Source organism: Canis lupus, chromosome X (assembly GCF_011100685.1).
Source record: "Canis lupus familiaris isolate Mischka breed German Shepherd chromosome X, alternate assembly UU_Cfam_GSD_1.0, whole genome shotgun sequence".
NCBI classification, from domain to species: domain Eukaryota; kingdom Metazoa; phylum Chordata; class Mammalia; order Carnivora; family Canidae; genus Canis; species Canis lupus.
The window spans coordinates 54,736,102-54,758,097 of record NC_049260.1 but is presented as its reverse complement, the minus strand read 5'-3'; the positions used below and the strand labels follow the sequence as shown (position 1 = coordinate 54,758,097).

The window sequence follows — 21,996 nt, the reverse complement described above, 5'->3', positions numbered from 1 at the left end:
ACAGCAAACCTGTTTAATATGTGTGTGCAAGGGGGGATGGTGGGAGGCTAGAAATAGAGATACTCATTGCTAATTGTATTGAATGAAGATGAATGAGCCCTTTGTTTCAGAGGGAGAAATCTGAGGAAAGTGCCAAGGAAGCCTTCAGTTGGGTAAAATGGTGTGTGGGATCCTTGATCCCAGGAATCCAGAGGCACCTGAACAGCAAATGGTTTATCCTTTTGTTCTCCTCTCAGATCCCCTGGGGCCTCTACCAAATTTAGGTCAAAATGAGGGGCTTCTCACAAAGAATTAAACACACACACACACACACACACACACACACACACACACAGAGTGGATACAGACTCATAGACCTCTCAGACTAGGTATCTACCCTCTGCATTGTTTGTTATGCTGGGTCTCAATCCAAACAGCTTATAATTAATTGTGTTAGTGGCTTCACTTGCCCATTTATATTAATCGTTATAAGCATTTGAGTTTGCAACTCTTATTACAACTCTGCCATAGAACATATGACCATAGCAATAACCCTGATATTTGTATAAGAATTTAGATCCGTGGACCAGCAGCATCAGCAGCACCTGGAAGCTTGTTAGAAATGCAGCATCTCAGGCCCCTGAATCAGAATCTACAGTTTAACAAGATCCTCAGGTGATTCACTTCCATTCAAGTCTGAGAAGCACTTGTTTAGTAAACCATGGACAACCACACTGTGGGAACCTGGTCAGAGTTCTTGGGTCTCTGGATTACCTGCCATGTTTCCTGTCTTGTCATCTCCCATCAGTGATTCTATACCCTAAATCCTAAAGGGCCTCTGAGGTTGTTTCAGAGACAGCAAGAAAGCAGGGAACTAGAGAAATGTATTTGACTTTGTAAGGCAGTCTGGGAAGGGAGAGGTGATGGTAGCTAGAAGGGAGAGATTATGCATAGACCCAATTCCTAGGGCCTATGGTATACTCAGAGTGCTCCCCAAAATCCATTCCCTAGTATGTAAAATATGACCTGGTTACCAGATATTAGAGCAGGGCTAAGAAAGCCAAGGGTTATGGAAACAAAACCCGGCTGCTGAAAAACATAGAACAATGTGTTCTATGCTATAAAGTTCAACCAGCCACTTAAATGTTCTCTGTGATAAAGCTGTCATCCAACTGCAGCTTGCATTCCTCCAGTGATAGGGAGCTCATTACCTCACAAGGTATCTATTCTGTTTCATGGTTGATCAGTACCGTTAGAAAGGTAATTCTTTGTGTGAGCTGAAATATGCTTCCCCATGGTTTCTATCCATTTATGGGTCCTGGCTCTGCCCTCTACCTCACGCCATCTGCTCTTGCTGTCTTGTAACAGCCTTTCAGAGGTTTAGAAACGACACTGCCTTCAAGTGTTCTCTAAGCTAAACAGCTCTAGCTCCTTCAATTGTTTCTCATGGGACCTGGGTTCTAGCTCTCTCCCCAGCTCATTCATGCTCCCCTTAACAAGTAGGAATAAGTGCAAAGGTGCATAAAGAGAAAATAAGAGGCTAAGCGATGGCCTGAACCAATGGCTGGAGACAGGGCTCCAAGTACCTGCCCAAGAGGCTCAGTTTAGAATTTAAGGGCAGGACCCTCTTCAGATGAGTAACACAGGACTTCTGTTCACTGAGAACATTTTTAGAACCTGGGCTTCCCATAAGAGGCAAAACAAGGCAGGTTTTAAACAGTTAGCCCTTGATACAGTACCAGTTCCCATCCACGTAGAGAGGACATAGCAGTTATCTCCACCAACCCCACTTTGTTTTCCATCCCTTTGGAGGGGGTAGCTCTAGTGCACCTTGTCAGTGACCATCTCTGTCAACCAGGGACCCTAGGGAGTGGGTACAGCCCTCACTTTGCCACCTCCCTTTTTGCCCTGTGAGCTCTTCTCTGGTCACAAGACTGTCTTTTCTACTCTCTCGGTGATTTTCACAAATCTGCTCTAACATTCCATTGCCTAACCGACTTTTCATAGGTTACACTGTCAGTGGCCCTGGGCCCTCCACCTATGGTGAATAATAAACAGCAATACTAATAGATAATATTTGTTGAGTGTTGACTATGTTTCAAGCACTTTACATGCATTAATTTATTTAATCCTCACAGCAACATGAAGTGAGTACTATCTATTATTAGCCCCATTTTTCAGATGAGGAAATTGAGGCACAGAGAGGTTAACTAACTTACCAAAGGTAAAATGGGAAATAAAAAGCAGTATGTAGGGATCCCTGAGTGGCTCAGTGGGTTTAGCACCTGCCTTCAGCCTGGAGCCTGACCCTGGAGTCTCAGGATCGAGTCCCACGACAGGCTCCCTGCGTGGAGTCCGCTTCTCCCTCTGCCTGTGTCTCTGCTTCTCTTGCTCTCTCTCTCTCTGTCTCTTATGAATAAATAAATAAAATCTTTAAAAAAAAAAGCAGTTTGTAGAGTCTAGCTCCTAAGCCCACATGCTCAGCCACCATCACCTTTGAGGCAAATTTCCCCCAGTGTATCCACACACCACCTATATCAGAATCACTTGGGGAGCTTATTTAAAACTTCCAAATCCTGAGGAAAACTATCCCTTCATGCTCTATATTGCAGGGTGGATTCATCTTCCCTTCATCTTCTGAGGCCTGTGGATCTCACAAACTAGTAGGTTTCTAAACTCAAGGGTCATTGGAACTGCCTTCAGAGTTTGTTAAAAACACAGACACCTCCAGAGTCTGACTCCGTAGGCCTGGGGTGGGATCCAGAAATGAGCAATTACTATCATTTTAACTGTCATAAACACTGAATGATCCTCACTTCAAGTTTTTTTCCACTTTTTTAAAAATTTATTTTATTTTATTTATGATAGTCACAGAGAGAGAGAGAGAGAGACAGAGACATAGGCAGAGGGAGAAGCAGGCTCCATGCACCGGGAGCCCGATGTGGGATTCGATCCCGGGTCTCCAGGATCGCGCCCTGGGCCAAAGGCAGGCGCCAAACCGCTGCGCCACCCAGGGATCCCTTTTCCACTTTTTTTTAAACACTCCTGGCCTTATGGCTCAGCAAAGGTCCTCACCATGTCCTTTACCTGGTATGGGATCTCTCAGCTCTCCACTGCACAACCTCTCCTTTCCTCAGCTCTTAGAAGGCACCTTTCCCGTGGGCAGAAGTGTACATATATGGGTTCTTTTTTTTTAAAGATTTTATTTATTTATTCATAAGAGACACACAGAGAGAGGCAGAGGGAGAAGCAGGCTCCATGCAGGGAGCCCAATGTGGGACTCGATCCCTGGTCTCCAGGATCACACCCTCGGCTGATGGCGGCTCTAAATCCCTAAGCCACCGGGGCTGCCCCATATATGGGTTCTTGATCCACCCTCAGCTGGCTTCTCAGGTGAGGATCAAGCTCTTTTGCTCTCTTTCCCCTTCTCTCTCTGGCTGCTCTCCTCTAATCATAAATGAACTCAACACCACCCACAACAACAAAAAAAACAAACTTCCTGCTTTTGCACGAATCACTGTCCTGTGTCTTTGTTCACCATAAATGTCTTGAAAGAGTAGTTTATAACCTCCCTGGACAAGTTACTTAACCACTCTGTACATCAGTTTCTTCATCCATGAGAATTGTAACAGCACATACCTTAAGGGATTAGGGAGGATTAAGTTTATTAATATATGTAAAGTGCACAGAGCAATTCTTGGCACATGGTTAAGTGTTCATTATAATTATTAGCCATATATATGGTAGCTCTTGTTTTATTATTATTATTCTTCACAATATCCAACAACCTAGTCTCAATCCTCCTGAAATTCTGTGAACTTCAACTGTTTCACATCCCTTCTTTTGTTTTTAATATTATTTATTGAAGAATAACACACATATGGAAAGGTGTCCATTTTATAATGACACAACTTCTGAGTTTTTCCACAGGAATATATCTGCATGTACTCAGATCAATAAATAGAGCAGTATCATTACAGCTAGAAGCCTCCCTTTGTAAACATTTATTTTTTTAACATATTATGGTTTTTATGTAATACCTAAAAATTTAGGACAATTAATTTTATCATAAATTACCTACTTGCTTATATGGTCTTATTTTTACTTTGTAGCTTCATTTTTCTATTAAGCTCTAAAAATATAAAGCTATTTTTAGGAAAACACTGAATTAAAAATTATTTAATTTGAATTATTCATTATAATGATTTTCAGTGTCTTAAGGAAGATCTTAACTTTTAATCACATTAGCTGTTGTATATAGAATTAGCACACTACATCACCAAAATGTTTAAAATTTTAACATTTACAGCAAGCCTGTTTGGGGAAATTTTTATTCACTAAAAAAACATGATGACTGATTGTTTTTTCCACTAAAACAAAAAGAAAGCATTTGAAATTAAATATTTTTCTTGATTAAAGAAAGGTATTTTGTTTGCAGAAAAAATACTACAAAATAATTTTAATGAGTGTCTCATGGTATCTAGGAATCATTACACTGATTTGTTGTTACTGAAATACAATGTAAAATAAAATATAATAATATGCTCACTGGCAATAATCTGGAGAAATTTAATTCACCTATAATTCCACTGGGAGGAAACCTCTGTTAATATTTCGTGTCTATTCTTGCCAAGTTTATTCTATGCAAGTGGAACTACGAAGAGCTGCTCCCCAGTCCTCTCTGCTTATCACCCTCTCTGCTTTGGTCTCTGGGGGACTTCCCTTCTATGAGGGAAAGTGAGTGAGGGGGGATACATGAAGGCTAAAAAGCTTGACCTGACTCAAAGTAAAGAAAAAAAAAAAAAGTAAAACCCAAAGTTCTTAAATTTCAAAGCTTCTGCTGCAGTGTTTTTGTGTTACCAGGATTTAGTGGGTCTGCTTTTAGACAAGGCATTGTAATTGGCCTCAGATCTCTACACCAGTAGAAGCAGAAGCAAGAAACCGAAACTGCTTTGCAAACTATGCAAAATTCAAAATCCATTGTGGGTCCGAATTCAGAAAAATATATATATATTGCTTTTAAAATGCTGATTTAAATTTTCTGATTTCTGAGTTTTGGTGCTTTCCTTGAAAGGGGTGGGTTGTAGGGGATCCCTGGGTGGCTCAGTGGTTTGGCGCCTGCCTTCAGTCCAGGGCGTGATCCTGGAGACCCAGGATCAGGTCCCACATCAGCTCCCTGCGTGAAGCTTGCTTCTCTCTCTGTATGTCTCTCATGAATAAATAAATATAAAATCTTAAAAAAAAGAAAGGGGTGGGATGTGCCTTATGACAAAGAGAGCTGCTATGAACTCTGATCAAGTAGTTTATCCACTGGACAATTATGTGAAAAAGGATGCAGAGTGCATTACATCTGCAGAAAGGGTGCCAGAGCCCTCACTGCATTATCCTGCTGAAGCTCCAGTCTCATTATTATCAACTGAATTAATTCCAAGTTTGGTGACAGTACTGTTGAGAGTAACTGCTGGGTGCTGTTGGCACACACTTGGCTTGCTACTGACGTTATTTAATTTTAATTATATATTTGAAATTTGAAACTATATTTATATTTTGAATAAGCAATGCATTCACACCCTTTTCTCAGCAATATGAAGTTGCTTTCCTTGGAGTTTCTTGTATATCCATTCTAAGACAGTCTGTGCTCGCTCATGCTCACATGTGCCTCCTTTTAGTTTGGCTCGGAGGTACTGGGGACACTACCTCATTGGCAATTTAAAGGACTTCTAATGGTCAATCTCAGTGAACCATTTCCTCAATTACTCCAGCCAAAAAGCAGGGAATCACCTCTGATCCTGCCTTCCTCCTTACTCTATACATAAAACACATGTTAATTCCCCTCCCAGTGTTCATCACTGGTCTTGTCTTCTCTCCCTGCTGCCAGTCCCAGGCCAGGTCACTGTCCCCTGTCATGAAAAGAGAGCCTCTCAAATCACTTTCTTGTCTCCAATCTCTCTCCTTGCATCATTTTATCTCCCAAATGCCATCAGATTCCTCATCCCCAAAGCATAGGTTTGATGTGTCATTCCGACTGAAAAACTGTCAATGTATTCTACTGCCTCTAAAGCAACATTCTAACTCCTCAGTAGGGAAGATTTTTTTCCTCAATGGGTGGAACAAATTGTAGAAACTTTGTCTCTTTTTAGGTGTGTCTGGTCGCTGAGTCTGGGTCCTATAGGAAGACAGCTCCTGCAGCTGCCACAGAAGCTGGTCCTCAGGATCCGAAACCAGATACTCCCAGAATCAACCCCCACCCCCCCTCCCCGTCCCCCACGGTCATGCTGGCATTCCCAGGAAAGAACTAAATCAGGCTGCCACGGACCCCAGACCCAGTTGCTACTTAGAAAGGCTACTCCCTAAGGGCTAGAATACCCTGAGTATTCCCTTCTTGGTTTCAAGGTAGCTGAGAAACCCAGCTAAAGTGGCTACGTGAACATGGGAAAACAGTTGTTGCTCTCCATTTCCGTCCTACTGTCTTTCAAACAAAATCCTGATTGAGATTTTCCCAGAACTTAGAACTCACCTCCAATTCCATAAGGCCTTACTAGCCGCTTCCTAAGAACTGATTCAATTTGGTGATTTCCCATGATGGCTTCACCTGAGGCTGCCTCGTACCTGCGGGCTCCCTCTAGCCCCCTCCCCCAACGGTTTGTTGTAAGATGGCCGGGGCTCTAGAGTTTCTCACAGGTTCAAAAGAGCCACAAAGCGCATGCGCCCATTGAATCCTGGGTTTCACTCTAATTGGACGAACCCAAGACACAGATTTCAGTTTGAGCCAATCACTGTGGCCAGAGAGAAGCAGTGCTTTGATTGGTGGGCTGGAAGGGGGGCGGGTCCTGGCGATGAAACAACTCCCCCGCCCCCTGCCCACCCTTTTACCCAAGAGGGTGACAGAGGGATGACAGCCCAAAAGGAAGGTGGGGAGTTTTTGCTGGAAGGTGGTGATGTGAGCGGCTGACTTCTTTCTTCACATCTCTCCCACTGCCAACTCTGTGTGTTTGCCTAACGTGGTCCTCTCAGCCTGAATGGCCCTTCCCTTCAAGGGCTGCCCACCTAAATCTAAGCCGATCTTTCAAGGCTCCCCATTCCCTCTTCCACCCAGCTTCAGTCAGTCCCAAATTGGCCCAGAGCATTCCCACTTCATTTCTTCATCTTCTTACTGGATCACAGCACCTACTGGTGGGCCTTGCATTGGCAGTGCCTTGGATTTGTGTGGCTCTCACCTCTGAGGCTGTGAGGCCACCTTGGAGAGCACGAATGCAGTCTCTGGGGCTCCTCCCTTGGCCTTCCTGGGGCCCTACCCAGCCAGTGGTGCCTGCTACCAGAGATCCTCGGTATATTTAGTTGAACTGAATAGGATATCAAGCTGTTTTCAAACCTCCTCAAGTATTTCCAGAAGCATTATTTATACACTTGTGAATGTGTCCCAGTCAATCCAGACTACTCATTATAATAGGTCCCTTGAGCAGTTCTCCAAGCCGGCTGAAGCAGCAGTTTTGCACTTAGGAACAAGGGCTAGACTCAACATTGCAGTTGTGGTATCTCCACTTCTGGCTACTTGTACACCTCAACAATTCTGGTGTGTTCTCAAACTCCTCAAGACTGATCATCAGAGAGGGGAGAAGGATTAACATTTGTATGGTTCTAGAGAGAGGGCTCACCTGGGTAAAAGGGGCCTATCAAACCTTCTTTAGGGCTTCCCTAGCTCCCAGCCCAGCTTTGCTCATGCCCTGGTGCTTTCTGTGCTTCCCTTCTATTTCTTTCCCCACCCCCAAGCAAAACAAAAAACAAAACAAAACAAAACAAAGCCCTCTTTTGTTTTCTAATTTCTTAGGTGAGGTGGAAAGTTTCTTTCTTTTTTTTTTTTGGAAAGTTTCTAAATGTCCACTAGATACTTGAACTACCTGAAAACCTCTGTGAGGTGGTGTTTATCCAGCCTGGGCTTACACACCTCCAATAACAGAGACCTCACCACCTTGTGAGATGGTTCTTTATATTTCTGAATGCCTCTGATTATCAGCACATTCTTTCTTATGCCAGATAAAAACTATTTCCCTATTGCTCCTGCCTTGTGGTATTGTGGGGTCACACACCACGTTTAGAGACAGGTCCTAGATGTGTGTGTGTGTGTATGTGTGTATGAGAAAAAGTGAGACAGGCAGACAGACACACCAAAAGAGACATGGCGGGAGCTGGCAGGGCCTATGGAGGGCCCTAGGTCAGCAGTTAAAGTTGTTTTGGCAAAAGTAATTGAGAAGTAATAAACATATTTAGGGGGCACATTTTTACATTCAAACTGAGATTTGATGGTTGAGTAAATGTGTATTTGCATAATTCCCTTAGGAAAGACCCACTGAAATAAAAAGGAACCAAAAAGAGATAAAAAGACATCTTCTTTCTGAAACTAGGTATAGGCCACAGAAGCATAGCACAACCTTGGTATTTTCATATGTGAAATCACCGACATCAAAGTAAAAATGAAGACACCAGGAGGAAAAGGCATAAGTTACCCTACTCCTCTCAAAACCTCCCCTTGCCCCATGATGAAGGCCAGTAAATTTTTTTCCATTTCCTTTGTTTTCTATTTGTTGTTCCAAAGAGCTGGGTTTTCTTTTTGTCTTTCTTTTTCTTCTTTTTAAAAAAGGCTTCTAAATGGAAGCATAGGCAATCTGTGTTTAGTTCTACCAGTGGTTATTTTTATGATGTTAAGCACCATGCTTAAGCCTATCATTCTCAGGCAGCCTGGGTGGCTCAGCGGTTTAGCGCCGCCTTCAGTCCTGGGTGTGATCATGGAGACGGGGGATCAAGTCCCATGTCAGGCTCCCTGCATGGAGCCTGCTTCTCCCTCTGCCTGTGTCTCTGCCCCTCTCCCTCTCCTCTCTGTGTATTCTCATAAATAAATAAAACTTTTTTTAAAAAGCCTATCATTCTCAATTTTTCAATTTCAAAAGTGGAATAGTATCTTTGACTACCCTCTGAGAGAGAAAATTGTCAAATTTACTCTTTACCTCCTGATTTTGTGTTCTTCCATTTCTGTCCCTATCTAGTTTAGGTAAATTATGATTGTTCTCACATTGCATAGCTTTTCTTCTAAGGACTGACCTGACTGTCAAAGACTTACTTTCTGAAAAGGCCCAGACCCAATTTCAAGAGTGAATGGATTATTTCAAACTTACAAGGAACAGACAATTCCTATACTACTTAAACTATTCCAGAACAAAAAGAAGATAGGAAAACTGTCCACGTTTTTCAAAATTATTTTTCAATTTTTTAGATCCAATGTTCTATGTAAACATTCAATGATATAATAGATAAATGAAATGTGGCATATACACACTATGGAATATTATTCAGCTTTAAAAAGAAAGGACATTCTAAGGCATGCTACGACATTGGTGAAAGTTGAGGATATTATGCTCTGAGATATAAGCTCGTTACAAAAGGACAAATATTGTATGATTCCACTTATGTGAGATATGCAGAGTAGTCAGATTGAGAGACAGAAAGTAGAATGTTGGCTGCCAGGGGCTTTTGGGAGGGAGAATGAGGTTATTGTTTAGGATGCAGAGGTTCAACTTGGGAAGATGAGAAAGTTCAGGAGATGGGCAGTGCTGCTGGTTGCACAGCAATGTGAATATACTCAGTGCCACTGAACTGTACACTTAATAGTTAAAATGGGTATCATATAAATATATATCTAAAATATAAAGATACATATCTCATAAAATTTAGACATTTATATAAATACATGCTTACATGTTTATATATTATTTATATTATATATGTAAGCACAAATGTATATGTGATCACAATAAAAAAATTCAAGTATATAGAATCATATAATTTAAAAGCAAGAACTCATTATCTTTCTCCTTCCACCCACCCATTTCTACCCTTCTCCCTACATGAAACTGTTCATATGGATGATTGAAAATTTACTCAACTAGTCCCTACTGAACATATTTAGATTGTATCCGGGTTATTGCTTTGACAAACAATGCTGTAATGAAAACATCCTTGAAATATAATGTTATATAATATGTATATCTGTAGTAGAGAGCCCTGGAAATAGACTGCTAGGTCAAAAGCTATGTGCATTTTATTTAGTGAGTTAGGCTTAGATTTATTGATTTGTATAGTTCAAAATATCAGACATTCAAGAGATTTCATGGTGAAAAGCTGCCACCTATCCTTTTCCCCCAGGAACCTGGTTCCGCTCCTCAAAAGCAACTGATATTATTATTTTTAAAATATTGCACTTTGGCCATGCACAAGTGAAACTGTATATCTGTACCCATAAAAATGCAACTGATAGTGGTTTGTGTGCTTTAAATTTCGTAGTTATTGCCAAATTGCTCCCCAAAGATATTGTACCTGTTTACACACCATGGACGGTGTTTGAGGGTGCCTATTTCCCAATCAACATATGATCAAACTTTATTTATTTGCTAATCTTCTGAAAAAAAGGTATCTCATTAATTTGTATCTATTTAATTTGTAATACTGTAAAACTCAGGTTGACTCGGGCCAGGCCACCATGCCTGCCTCCCACTCCGGGTTCTTCCCACAACCCCCTCACCTCTCTACCTCCCACCCCAACTCCACTGAATAGGAAGACACCCTGTTTTTTCACTTCTGCCTCCCCTCGGCTTTGTCCTCTGCAAGTTCTTCCTAAGCATCCCTGAATGCCCCAGGCCCAATGAGGTGTCCTTCCTCTGTGCCTCCTCCTGTCACAGCACTGGTTGTGCTGCTTTCTGTTTATTTCTATCTTCCTGTCTGCCATCTCCATGAGACAGTGAGGGCTGGGACTAGATCTTTGATCCCTCTATCTCTATTGCTTATCAGCTCTACTTCTATTGCTTATCCTTGTCAGGAAGTATGGAAAGAATGGATGAATGGACAGCTGGCAGTTGCAGGCTAAGGTCACTGGAGTGCAGCTGTTCTGTGTGACTGACTGAAAAGATTTCCCTCATATTAGAAAAATGGAATACATGTGGAAAGTTGAACTTTAAATCAGTGCTGAAATGGTGGATTATTCAATAAGTGATTAATTACCATCATGGGGGAAAACCAATGTACATCCTTCTCTTACACCCAAGTAATTTCCAGGTGGAGATGTTAAATATAGTTAAATAGTAAGAGACAGCATAAACACCTGAAGGAAAGTATACAGGAATACAGATCCAAACTCAGGATGGGGAACCCCTTTCTAAGCATGATACCAAGGCATAAAACATAAAGAAGACTGACAGGTAGATTCCACTATGATTTTGAACTTCAGTGTATGCAAAAAGTCAGAAGCAAAACTGAAAGGCTAGTAAAGTACAAGAAAAAAATATTTCTTTTAAAATATCCAAGCGGTAAGTGGAAGGACCTCTTAAAAATCCATGAGAAAAAGACAAATGGAAAATTAAGCAAAGTTCAGGAACAGGCAATAAAATGAGATTTATTTACTCCTGCATGAATGAAATAGACATGCTAAGAAGCACTTAAAGGAATATTTCCCATACTAGTAATCAACAGAGGGTCAACTAATACAATGTTTTTCACCCAACAAATTAGCAAAGATGACATTTTTCAGGGTTGGAGACCATGTGGAAAAATAACTGCTCATTCCCTGAGAGTGGACATTGGTGGAATCCTTCTGGAGGGCAATGCAGCAGTATTGTATGCACGGAAAAGCTCTCCTTTTGACCTAGATCACTTTTAGAAATCCTATCAAAAGGAAAGAATCAGAAATATGGACAAGCACTCAGCTACAAGGATATTACAGTGACATATTTATAGTGGTGAGAAATTGAAAGCAATCTAAATGTCCAACAAAAGAATAGGAAAAATTATGGGACACTCACAGTCTAGAATGCAGGCACTCAAATCATCATATTGAAGACTGTTTAAGGACAGGAAAATGCTTATAGTGTATTGTTACATTTTTAAAAAGGAGCTTGAATAGATGGGGTGCCTGGGTGGCTCAGTGGGTTGGGTGTCCACCTCATGATTTTGTTTCAGGTCGTGATCTTAGGGTCCTGGGATCCAGCCCCACGTTGGGTTCCACACTTAGCAGGGAGTCTGCTTGGGATTCTCTCTCTCCTTTTCCCTCTGCCCTTCCCCACTCACGTGCACACTCCCTCTCTCTCTTTTAAAGAAAAGTAGCTTGAATAGAATGATACCAATTTTGTTTTTTTAAAAAATATGTGTCTGTGTGTTTGTGTAGAAAAAGCCTAGAAGGAAGATATTGGCTGGTCTGAGGCGTCCCTGCATGCAGGCCACCTTGTTCTCATCAGGGCATTTGGAGTGAACTCCAGTGGTTTCTGCTTTCACACTGAAGCCCAGGAAGCTGCTCCAACAGCTGGGGCAGAGAGACCTGGGAGAAGCTCTGCTTCCACTATGAGACCTGTGGGAAGAGGCCATGCTGCCCCAAAAGTCACAATAGATAAAATCAAGGTATGGTTGCTGCTCCAGCTCATTATATTGTGTTGTTGGGCTTCTACATAATGATATTAACAGTAGCTAACATTTATTGGCCACTTTGTATGTATTTTCATTTAATGCACTTAACATCACAAGAGATATCTCTAAGACAGGTATTAATTGTTCCATATTATGGATGAGGAAACTGAGGCTCAGAAAGATTTGGTGACTTATCCAAGTCACAAAGCTAGGAAGTAGGTTAGATGAGCTGGTCTTCAAACCCAGATAAATATACCTTATTTTCGGCTGCTATGGCAAGAGGGGGAGAACATGACAAATCACAAATGAAAAATAGTAAACGAGCTGGGCTCCCTTTTCCAGGTAGTCCTCTTTCCCCCATGTTGTGCAGCCCACCCTAGCAGATTACCCATCCCCATCAGAAGCCCTTGATCTGCCTGTAGGGTGGAACCTGGCCATGCCCCCTCACTTGGTCAGGCTCTCTTCATCAACTTATGCCTTCCTCCCCAACTAAGGCCCCCTCCCCAGCCAAGGCCAGCTCCCTAGATGGGTTCTCGTCCCCTGCTAGGCAGGATTCCCCGATACTCACCTACACCCCCTCCTCAGCCAAGCCACACTGGGGGGGGGCAGTATCCCCTTCTGCAGCAACCCTCCCCAGGCCCTCTGCCCTGACTTGTTATTCCTTCTCATTTTCCCTCTTCAGTTGGATCTGGATTGCTTTCCCAAGGAGCTGCCCCTTCACTAGAGTTTCAGAGCCAGTGCCTCCTTCCCCAGCCAAACGTCCTTCGCCCTCAGCTGTGAATCACCTGTCAAGTCCCCTCCCCAGCTGTGTGACCTTTCCCTGCCAAGACCCCTTCACCCTCAGGTGTCCCCATGCTAAGTTCAGTCTCTTTCCCCAGGTAGGAGCTCCTTCCCAGCCAGACTCCTCCCCCCAGCCAGGCTCTCTTCACTGAGGGACCAACACCCTCTTCCCCCAGTCTATGCTCACCTTTCCAGGCAAGCCTCCTTCCCAGTAAGGCCCCCTTCCTCAGCCAAGTCCCTTCTCTAGCTTATTTACCCCTCAGCCAGATGTCCTCCCTTTTCTCTCCTGTGGTCCCCTCCTCAGCTAGGTCCCTTTCCTCAACCACATGCCCTCCCTCAGCCACGACCTCTGCCGTGGCACATGCCCTGGCAGAGGTCTCTTCCCTAGAAGGATCCCCCATCTGCTAGGACCCTTCCATTTGCAGGCAAAATCCCTTCCCTAGGGACACGTGGGTGGCTCAGTGGTTGAGCATCTGCCTTCTGCTCAGGGCGTGATCCCAGGGGTCTCAGATGGAGTCCCACATCAGCCTCCCCGCAGGGAACCTGCTTCTCCCTCTGTCTATGTCTCTGCCTCTCTCTTTGTGTCTCTCATAAATAAATAGATAAAATCTTAAAGAAAAAAAGAATCCTTTCTCTAGAAGGCTCCTTCACCCGCTAGGACCTCCCGGCTATGTCCATTAACCTGCCTATTATCCCGTGCCCAGTTTATGTTGTTCTTGGCATTCGAACCTCTCCCACCACCAGGTTCCTTTCGTAGCCTGCGTGTTCCTCCCCAGGCAGACCACCCCCTTTCCTCTTGGGCCCTATTCCCCTGCTAGAGACCCTTCCCAGCCAGGCCACCTTTCCCTGCCAGGGTCTTTTTGCCCCCAGCACCCCCATTCTGGCCAGTCTCCCAACCTCAGCTTGTGCCACCCTATCATACCTGTACTCCCTTTGCAAGACAGGCACATTCCCGCATCCCTTCCCCAACCTATGTCCTCCCCAGCTTCTGCCAGCTTTCCCGGCCAGGTTTCTTTCCCTGGCCAGCTGTCCTTCCCCAGGCTCCCCCCCTTGACTTTAACAGCCAAGAACTCCTTTCTCATCCTCTGCCCCCTAATTCAGCTAGGTCTTTTTCCCTAACCACCCCGTTCCCCATTATCTCCTTCCTCTCCAGACCTATTTCCCCACCCTATGCCCCAGTCCAAAGCCAGGTTCTCTTGTCTGTTAGCTTCTGTCCCTCTTCTCTGCCTATTTCCTCTTTCTCAAGATACTCCCTGATGGGGTCTCCAGAGAAGCATACTTCCCCTGTCTGATCCCATTCGCCCACCTAAAGCCTCTATCACCAGGCCACCTTTCCCAGCTAGCACTCTAGTGCCTTGGAGCCAGCACCTCCCAGATATCTCCCCAGTCCCAGCCAGGCTCCCTTCTCCTTCCATGATTGCTTCCATATCATATAGCTGTTCTCCAGCCCATGCCCAGATCTATCCAAGCCCCCTCCTATGTCTACGCCTGACTTCCCAGCAAGGAGCCCCTCTGCTGCCTCTACCTCCTTCTGGGGCAGGTTCCTTTTCCCAGCCAACCGCCTTCTCAGGTTGTGTTCCCTCCCCCTGCCCCAGTCTGGACCCACTCTTCCAGCTTTGTCCACCCTTCTAAGCCTGGTGGCTCCTTTACCAGCCAGGTTTCCTCCTCCTTCCAGTTCTCCCCCCATCAGACCCTGTTTCCGAGTCCATGCCTCTCTCCCCAGGAAGGCCCCATCTCCTTTCAGACCCTTTTCCCAGACAAGTGTCCCTCCAGGGAGAGGCAACCTGGTGCAGCCTTTCCCCATTCAACAGCCATGGACCCCTTTATCAGCCAGTGTGCCTTTCAGCCTGACCTTCTTCCCCAAAGAGTAGCCCCCTCACCAGTCTACTCCTCCTCCCAGTGTCTCAGTCCCCATCTGGCCTCCTTTCTGATCTCATTCTTAGCCCCAACCCTGATCCCTTCCCCAGAATGTGACCTAGTTTCCAGTCCCCTTCCTTCCCCCTCCCTTTACACCACACCCCAGCTGGGCCACCTTCTCCCACCAGAAGCCCCTCACCAACCTCTGCTCTTGCCTCCAGCCTGGACCACTTTCCTTGCCAGGGATCCTCCCACAGCCAGATCCCCTTTCTCAGATCATGCCTGGCCCCCTCCATCAATGCCCCCTTACCCTAGCCAGGCCCCCTTCCCCACCCAGTGCAGCTCCCTCCAGTAGGGCACACTTCCCATTTCTCGAGGCCTTCACCAGCATTTGCCAGAGGTCCCGAGTCAGGCCCCCCTTGTCCACCTCTGTCCTCTGCCCTCCTTGCAGGTCCTTTCCTCTGCCCAGGCTGTCTTTACTGCCTATGTTCATCAGCTAGTCAGTCCCCTTCCTCAGTCTGTGTCCTTTTCCCCTGCCATGTCCCATTCTTCCTTCCACGCTGACCCCTTCCAGGATTTCCATCCTCCTTCCCAGCTAGGCACCCTTCTATAGACTATGCTTCCCTTCTGGGCCTTGTCTCTCTTCCCTAGCCAGTATTCTCACTCCTATAAAAGGCCTTCTACTTACAGTGCACCCCAATCCCTGATTTTCTCAGTGGCCTTTCTTCTCAGCCAGCTGGCCATCTGAAATTTATCTGACACACATATACAGAGTGAGCTATCTGGCAGGATTTCCCTATTTGCCTTTTGGGGACACCCTCCCACCTCCAAGCCCCCACCCCAAAACGGTGGCACTTTTGCCCTCGGGCAGATAGCCCTTGACTCTTCAATTATTGGAAGTGAGAGTTCTTTTTCATGCATAGCAATGAGAACGTCCCTAAATAAAATCATTTCATGATGTTTTCCACAGAAACATCAACTCCAGACAGCCTCTAGATAAAATTCCTCCCTACATCCTTTCCTGAGAAACATTACACTCCCGGCTGCCACCAAGACCTCAGGCCAGTTCTCCTCCCCAAAGCCTTATCTGGCTCCCCAACTCCTCTCCCTAACCCTCCAGGATTCCTCTGCTGAAGTAGATCCTGGTATACAAACTAAGTCAGCTACACAAAAATAGAGAACCAGGTATTTTAAAAACTTTTATTTTAAAAACAAGTTGCATAATATTTTTAAAAATTCTTTGAATTTATATATTTTGTTTTAGAATATTTGGTGAGTACAATGGACTTTTAAAATATTTATTTAAGCAACATCATTGAAATACAGGATCTGAAGATTTAAAAACTTTTAAACTGTTTATTGCAAATCATTTCACTGTTACCAATCCATTGGCAAATTCAAGATATCAACAAATCTTGACTATCAACAAAAGTAGATTGCTTACTCTTTTTATTTTGGTCTTGTGCTAGTTATAGATACAATAAAAAGGATCAACTATTTTTATGTCCTAAAATCTTTTAAAGCAATTTTCTGTCTCTAAGAATTAAGGAAAATATGCTAAGTTTAGATCTTTCACACTTTGTACCACTTTTAGATGAAATAAACTGGATCAACTGCTTGAATAAAGTTGTACCCTTGCCTGTCTCACAGTAAAGAAAACTTACTAGTTCAGTCTCATCCTTACAGTAAACTAGGCTGCCTGTCAGTGTGTCTCTTTTTGCTTCATACCAGTTGGAGACATCATGAAGTGGATCAACTAGTTGAATAAAGTCATGGCCCTTTCTCTCTTGAATAAAGGAAATTACCTTGAGATCTTTCACATCTGAGACTGAACCTTATCTAACCTGTTTTTGTAAATTCAATTTCTCTACTTAGCACCTACATTTAATTTTTAAGTTTAACAAACGCTTTTATGTAGAATTCAGCAAATCCTAGGCAGGTAAAATTAATTGCAAACCACACAAGTTTGAAAAAACAAAACAAAATACCTGAGGAGGTCTTGTCTGTACCTTGAGGCATCTCCAGAATGGCCCAACTGAGGTAAAACGCAACCGCCGAAACAGTCCACGATACATTTTTCCCTCCAAAGAACCAAAAAGCAAAAGGCATTCACAGAGCATTTCGATCACAGAGACTCCAACTTTATCTAAGTCATCCAATGCATTCATGGGGGCAATCTGGAGACTCCGAGCTAAACTAGTTTTTCCCAAGTTAAGAAGGCATCAAACCAAGTTGCCGTCTTTATCTCAAACGGATGTGCAACAGGACCAATACTCGTCAACGAGGGAGGCAAAGACCTTTAGGGGCCAGAAGTGCTTAAAATCTGGCCAACCTACTCCCCTCAAGTGGCACAATACAGGTATCTCCCTGGTCCTGAGCCTGGCGCCCCCGACCCCCGCCAGCTCCCAAAGCAGAAGAGGATAGAACCGCCAGGCAAGACAGCGTGGGGGGATGGGGCGGGGAGGAGATTTGCGGGGGGAGACTTTCGAGTAAAACGAAGAAAGAAAAAAACCCGAGAAAACCGAAGGGAAAAAAACGGAGCCTACTGAGGAGATGCGGCGGTGGCGGTGGCGGCGGCAGCAACGGCTCCAGCTGCAGCGGCCATGGCGGCGGCGGTGATGGCGACCGGCCTAGAAGAGCCGCGGGGCCGCGCCCCCCACCGCTCCGGCCTCAAGCGGCTTCACCGAGTTGTAGTGCTCCCCGAGGTTGCAGGCGTAGCGCAGGTGGACCAGGGTGAGAGGCTTCTTGGTGTACTCCTCCCCGATGAGGACGGCAGGCGAATCGGCCTGGATCACCTCGATGGGGGTCTGCAGGACGTGCGACAGGGCCCTCAGCTCGAGCTGGCCTCCCCACGACGGGCTGCGCACGATGTCGTCGCAGTAGCTCAAGAAGTCTTCACGGCTGTAGGCGTCTCCGGTGTCGGGGTCGCTGAAGAAGGGCAGGAAGTCGTCGACGTGCTTGCGCATGTAATCGGCCGTGCGGCTCCGCAGGCTCTCCACAGTCACGGAGAACACCAGCTGGTCTTGGATGGCGCGATACATGCAGTGGCCGTCGGCCGGAATATTCTTCAGCTCCAGATTCTTGGACCCTAGGATGGCGGCAAGCTTCTCCTCCTCCTCGCGGCGGAAGCTGGCCAGGTGCTGCGTCTCGGCCTCGGCAATCCTCTCCTGGCGCGCCCTTCTTTCGCGCCTTCTCCGTGCCCTTGACAGGCGGGGAGGCTGGTTCTCCAGATCCATCTTGGCGAGATCTTCAGTAACAGAGTCGACGTTGCTGTTAGCAGGGAAGCTCTCTTGGAACTTCTCCAGCTCCTGTTGGTGTTTCTGCTCCATCTCGGCCTCGAGGCGGGCCACGTCTAGGAGCAACTGCTTTCTTCTCTTCTTGTCGCTCTTGGGGACCGAGTTCTTCATGCCCTGGATGCGGGCCTGCAGCTCGCTCTTCTCGCGGTGGTGGCGTCGTATCACCCGCTGTTGCTCACTCTGAGAGTCTTCCATGATGTTTAACGGCAGGTGAGACTCGAAGTTTGGCGTCCGCTGAAGTGCCGGCTACAGTTCAGACTAACAGCTGGAACCCTGAACGTGCTACGGGTCCTCAGCCCGGCCCTCCCTGCGGCACGTGGCCCATGCGTCACGCGCCGGTCACCCTCACCCTATCCACTGTCTTCTTTGCCATTGGCCACTGTCTCTCCACGGCTACATCCCCTCGAAAGCGCTGGCGCTAGGATTGGCTGTTAGGAGACACTAAATACGCCCCCATTAGACCCCTGTAGCAACGGTTACTTCCAGTTTGCTTTTCGTAATTTCAATCCCGCGTGATAAATCTGGCCTTTGAATATTAATGTGTAGCAATCGGTCTTATAAAATGGTTCATGGACTCACTGCCTACTTCATTTTCAAACCTGAACACACTTTAGACTCTGGCCATGCTTGGGAATCACCTGACCAATACTACATGCCACCAACTAAATGTGCTCTGATGATGGACTTCCTGTTACTCCTACTGTTCAGGAAGCAATTCGCCTTTCTCGTTTTTTCAGGTCCCTTGACTGATGAACCTTTACGTTTCCTAGTGTTCCTGGGAACACGGAATCCTTTCAGGTGAGGTCTTATACTAATTCACACCATCCCATCTCAGTGTAAGAAGGCTACAGCCACTCTGATTAGACTCATTTCACTACAACTAAGCAGAATCTATGGCTTATGTTAACAGAATGCAACTACCCTAAACTCCCCTTCTCTTGAGTTCCCAGCTTCCAAAATGGGCTCCGTCAGATGCCCGTGAAACAACAGGGGCCATTCATTGAGCCAATTCTTTCTGTTTATTCTGAATATCTAAAAGTTCTAAAACATAAAATAAAATCTAAAATAAATACAAGCCCTAAGTCCTTCCAAATATGCTCCCATCCTGCCCCCTCTGCTCATCTGTATCTCGTATTCCCAAACAGGATGGCCTTTGAGGACACCCCCCCCCCCCGCCACCCCGCACACACACATCTTATTACAAATGAGGAAAGTGGACATTTGTCCAAGTTGTTGCATATCTTAAATTTAATTCCTTTTTTATTGCTAAGTAGTAGTCCATGATACGGATACATTGTAGTTTGTTTAGCCATTCACCTGTTGAAGACCTCTAGGTTGTGTTGGATTTGGGGTTATTATGAATAGACTTATTATAAACATTCGTGTTCAGGTTTTTGCACAAACAGAAGTTCCTCATTTCTCTGGGGAAAATGCCCAAGTGTGCAATTGCTGGGTCATATTATAAGTGAAGTTTAGTTTTTTAAGAAATGATTTTCCTGAGTGGCTGTACCATTGTACAGTCCTACTAGCAATGTGTGAGGAACCCAGTTTTTCTACAGCCTCCCCAGCATTTGGTGTAGTCATTATTTTTTGTTTTAGCCATTCTGATGCATGTATAGTGACATCTCACTGTGGTTTTAACTTGCATTTCCCTAATGGCTCATCATGTTCATTTTTGCATGTGCTCACTTGCCATCTGTGCCATATCCTCTTGGGTGAAATGTTTCTGTCACTTGCCCATTTTATATTTGGACTGTTTTTCACAGTTGAGTTTTGAGAGTTCTTTATATATTATAGATACTAGTTCTTTGTTGGATAAGTGGTTTGCAGATATTTTCTCTCACATTGTGACTTGTCTTTTCCATCTTTTACCTGGTGTTTCTCAGAGCAAAAGTTTTAAATTTTGATGGAGTATGATTCATCTATTCCTCCTATGGGTCATGTTTTTGGTGTCAAGAACTCTGTGTCTGACTCTAGATCCCAAAGATTTTGTCTTGTCTTTTACTCAAAGATTTATAGCTTTAAGTATAAATTTAAATCTGTGATCTAGTTTATGTAAAGTTGGAGGCTTAGGTCTCAGTTTATTCTTTTGCCTGTGGCTGTTCAATTGCTCCAAAATCATTTGTTGGAAAGGCTATGCTTCCTCCATTGAATTGGTTTTGCACCTTTGTCAAAAACCACAAGTTTTGATATATTGTATTTCCATTCTCATTCTGTTCAATTTATTTTTTGGATTCCCTTGAGACTCTTTGGCCCATGAGTTATTTAGGAGTGAATGATTAGTTTCCAAGTGTTTGCAGATTTTCCTGTTATCTTTCTGGGTTTTTTAAAAAAGATTTTATTTATTTATTCATGAGAGACACACACACACACACACAGAGGCAGAGACACAGGCAGAGGGAGAAGCAGGCTCCATGCAGGGAGCCTGATGTGGTACTCGATTCCGGGTCTCCAGGATAACGCCCTGGGCCAAAGGCAGGCACCAAACTGCTGAGCCACCCAGGGATCCCTCTTTCTGGTTTTGGTTTCTATTTTGATTCCTTTGTGGTTGGAGAACATATGCATTTAAGCACAAGTGGTTTAAGTTTGTTGGGATTTGGGGATGCCTGGCTGGCTCAGTGTGTAAACAATGTGACTCTTGATCTTGGGATCATGAGTTTAAGCCCCATATTGGGCAAAGTGCTTACTCAAAAAAAAACTTGTTGGGGTTTATTCCTGGCCCAAAATATGCTCTATCTTGACATATGTTCCATGGGCATCAGAAAAGAATGTGTGTTCTGCTATGGTTGGATGACATGTTCTATAAATGTTTTTCAAATCACATTGGTTGAGAGTGTTGATTTCTATTTCCTGCCTGATTTTCTAATTCTATTGTCGTTGAGGGAGGAATTTAGGAAGTCTCCAACTGTAATTGTGGCTTTTTCTATTTCTCCTTTCAGCTCTATCAGGTTTTGCTTCACATATTTTGCACCTCTATTGCAAATTCTACATACTTAGGATTGCTTTGTCTTTTTGGTGGATTCACTCCTTTAATCATCATGTAATGCTCTTCTCTTTCTTTGGTAATTTTCTTTGCTTTAATGTCTACTTTATTTGGTATTAATATAACCACTACTTTTTCTTTATTACTGTTCACATGATATATATTTTTCTATCCTTTTATTCTCAACCTCCCAATATTATTGTACTTTAAGTGAGTTTTTTATAGATAGCACATAGCTGGGTCATGGTTTTTCATCCACTCTGCCAATCTCTGTCTCTCAATTGGTATATATAGATCATTTATATTTAAGGTAGTTTAAAAGAAAAGATGATTTATTTGGGGATCCCTGGGTGGCTCAGTGGTGTGGCGCCTGCCTTCAGCCCAGGACGTGATCCTGGGGTCCCGGGATTGAGTCCCACATCAGGCTCCCTGCATGGAGCTTGCTTCTCCCTCTGCCTGTGTCTCTGCCTCTCTTTCTGTGTCTATCATGAATAAATAAATAAAATCTTTAAAAATAAATAAATAAAAAATAAAGATTTATTTAAATAAAGATTTATTTATTTATTTTAGAGAGAGAGAGAGGGTGCATGTGCATACATGCACACAAGCAATGGGAAGGGCAGAGGGAAAGGGACAGTATCTCAGGCAGACTCCCTG

The 21,996-nt window shown here is 44.4% G+C and overlaps 2 protein-coding genes across 3 annotated transcripts in view; both read right to left on the bottom strand.

Moving 5' to 3' along the window:
- IGBP1 (immunoglobulin binding protein 1) overlaps window positions 1–6,638 on the bottom strand; it is a 53,533-nt gene extending 46,895 nt beyond the window's left edge. The window contains exon 1 of one of the 2 annotated variants that reach the window (XM_038587622.1): window positions 6,497–6,638. In XM_038587622.1, coding sequence (XP_038443550.1) covers window positions 6,497–6,508 — 12 coding nt within the window. In that variant the 5' untranslated portion in view covers window positions 6,509–6,638. The remainder of the gene's footprint in view (window positions 1–6,496) is intronic. The other variant, XM_038587621.1, reaches the window with a different exon arrangement.
- Window positions 6,639–16,299: 9,661 nt separating this feature from the next.
- Window positions 16,300–18,676, bottom strand: OTUD6A (OTU deubiquitinase 6A). The gene has a single exon (XM_038586525.1). The coding sequence runs from the start codon at window positions 18,549–18,551 to the stop codon at window positions 17,691–17,693; it is 861 nt and encodes a 286-aa protein (XP_038442453.1). The 5' UTR covers window positions 18,552–18,676; the 3' UTR covers window positions 16,300–17,690.
- Window positions 18,677–21,996: the final 3,320 nt, after the last annotated feature.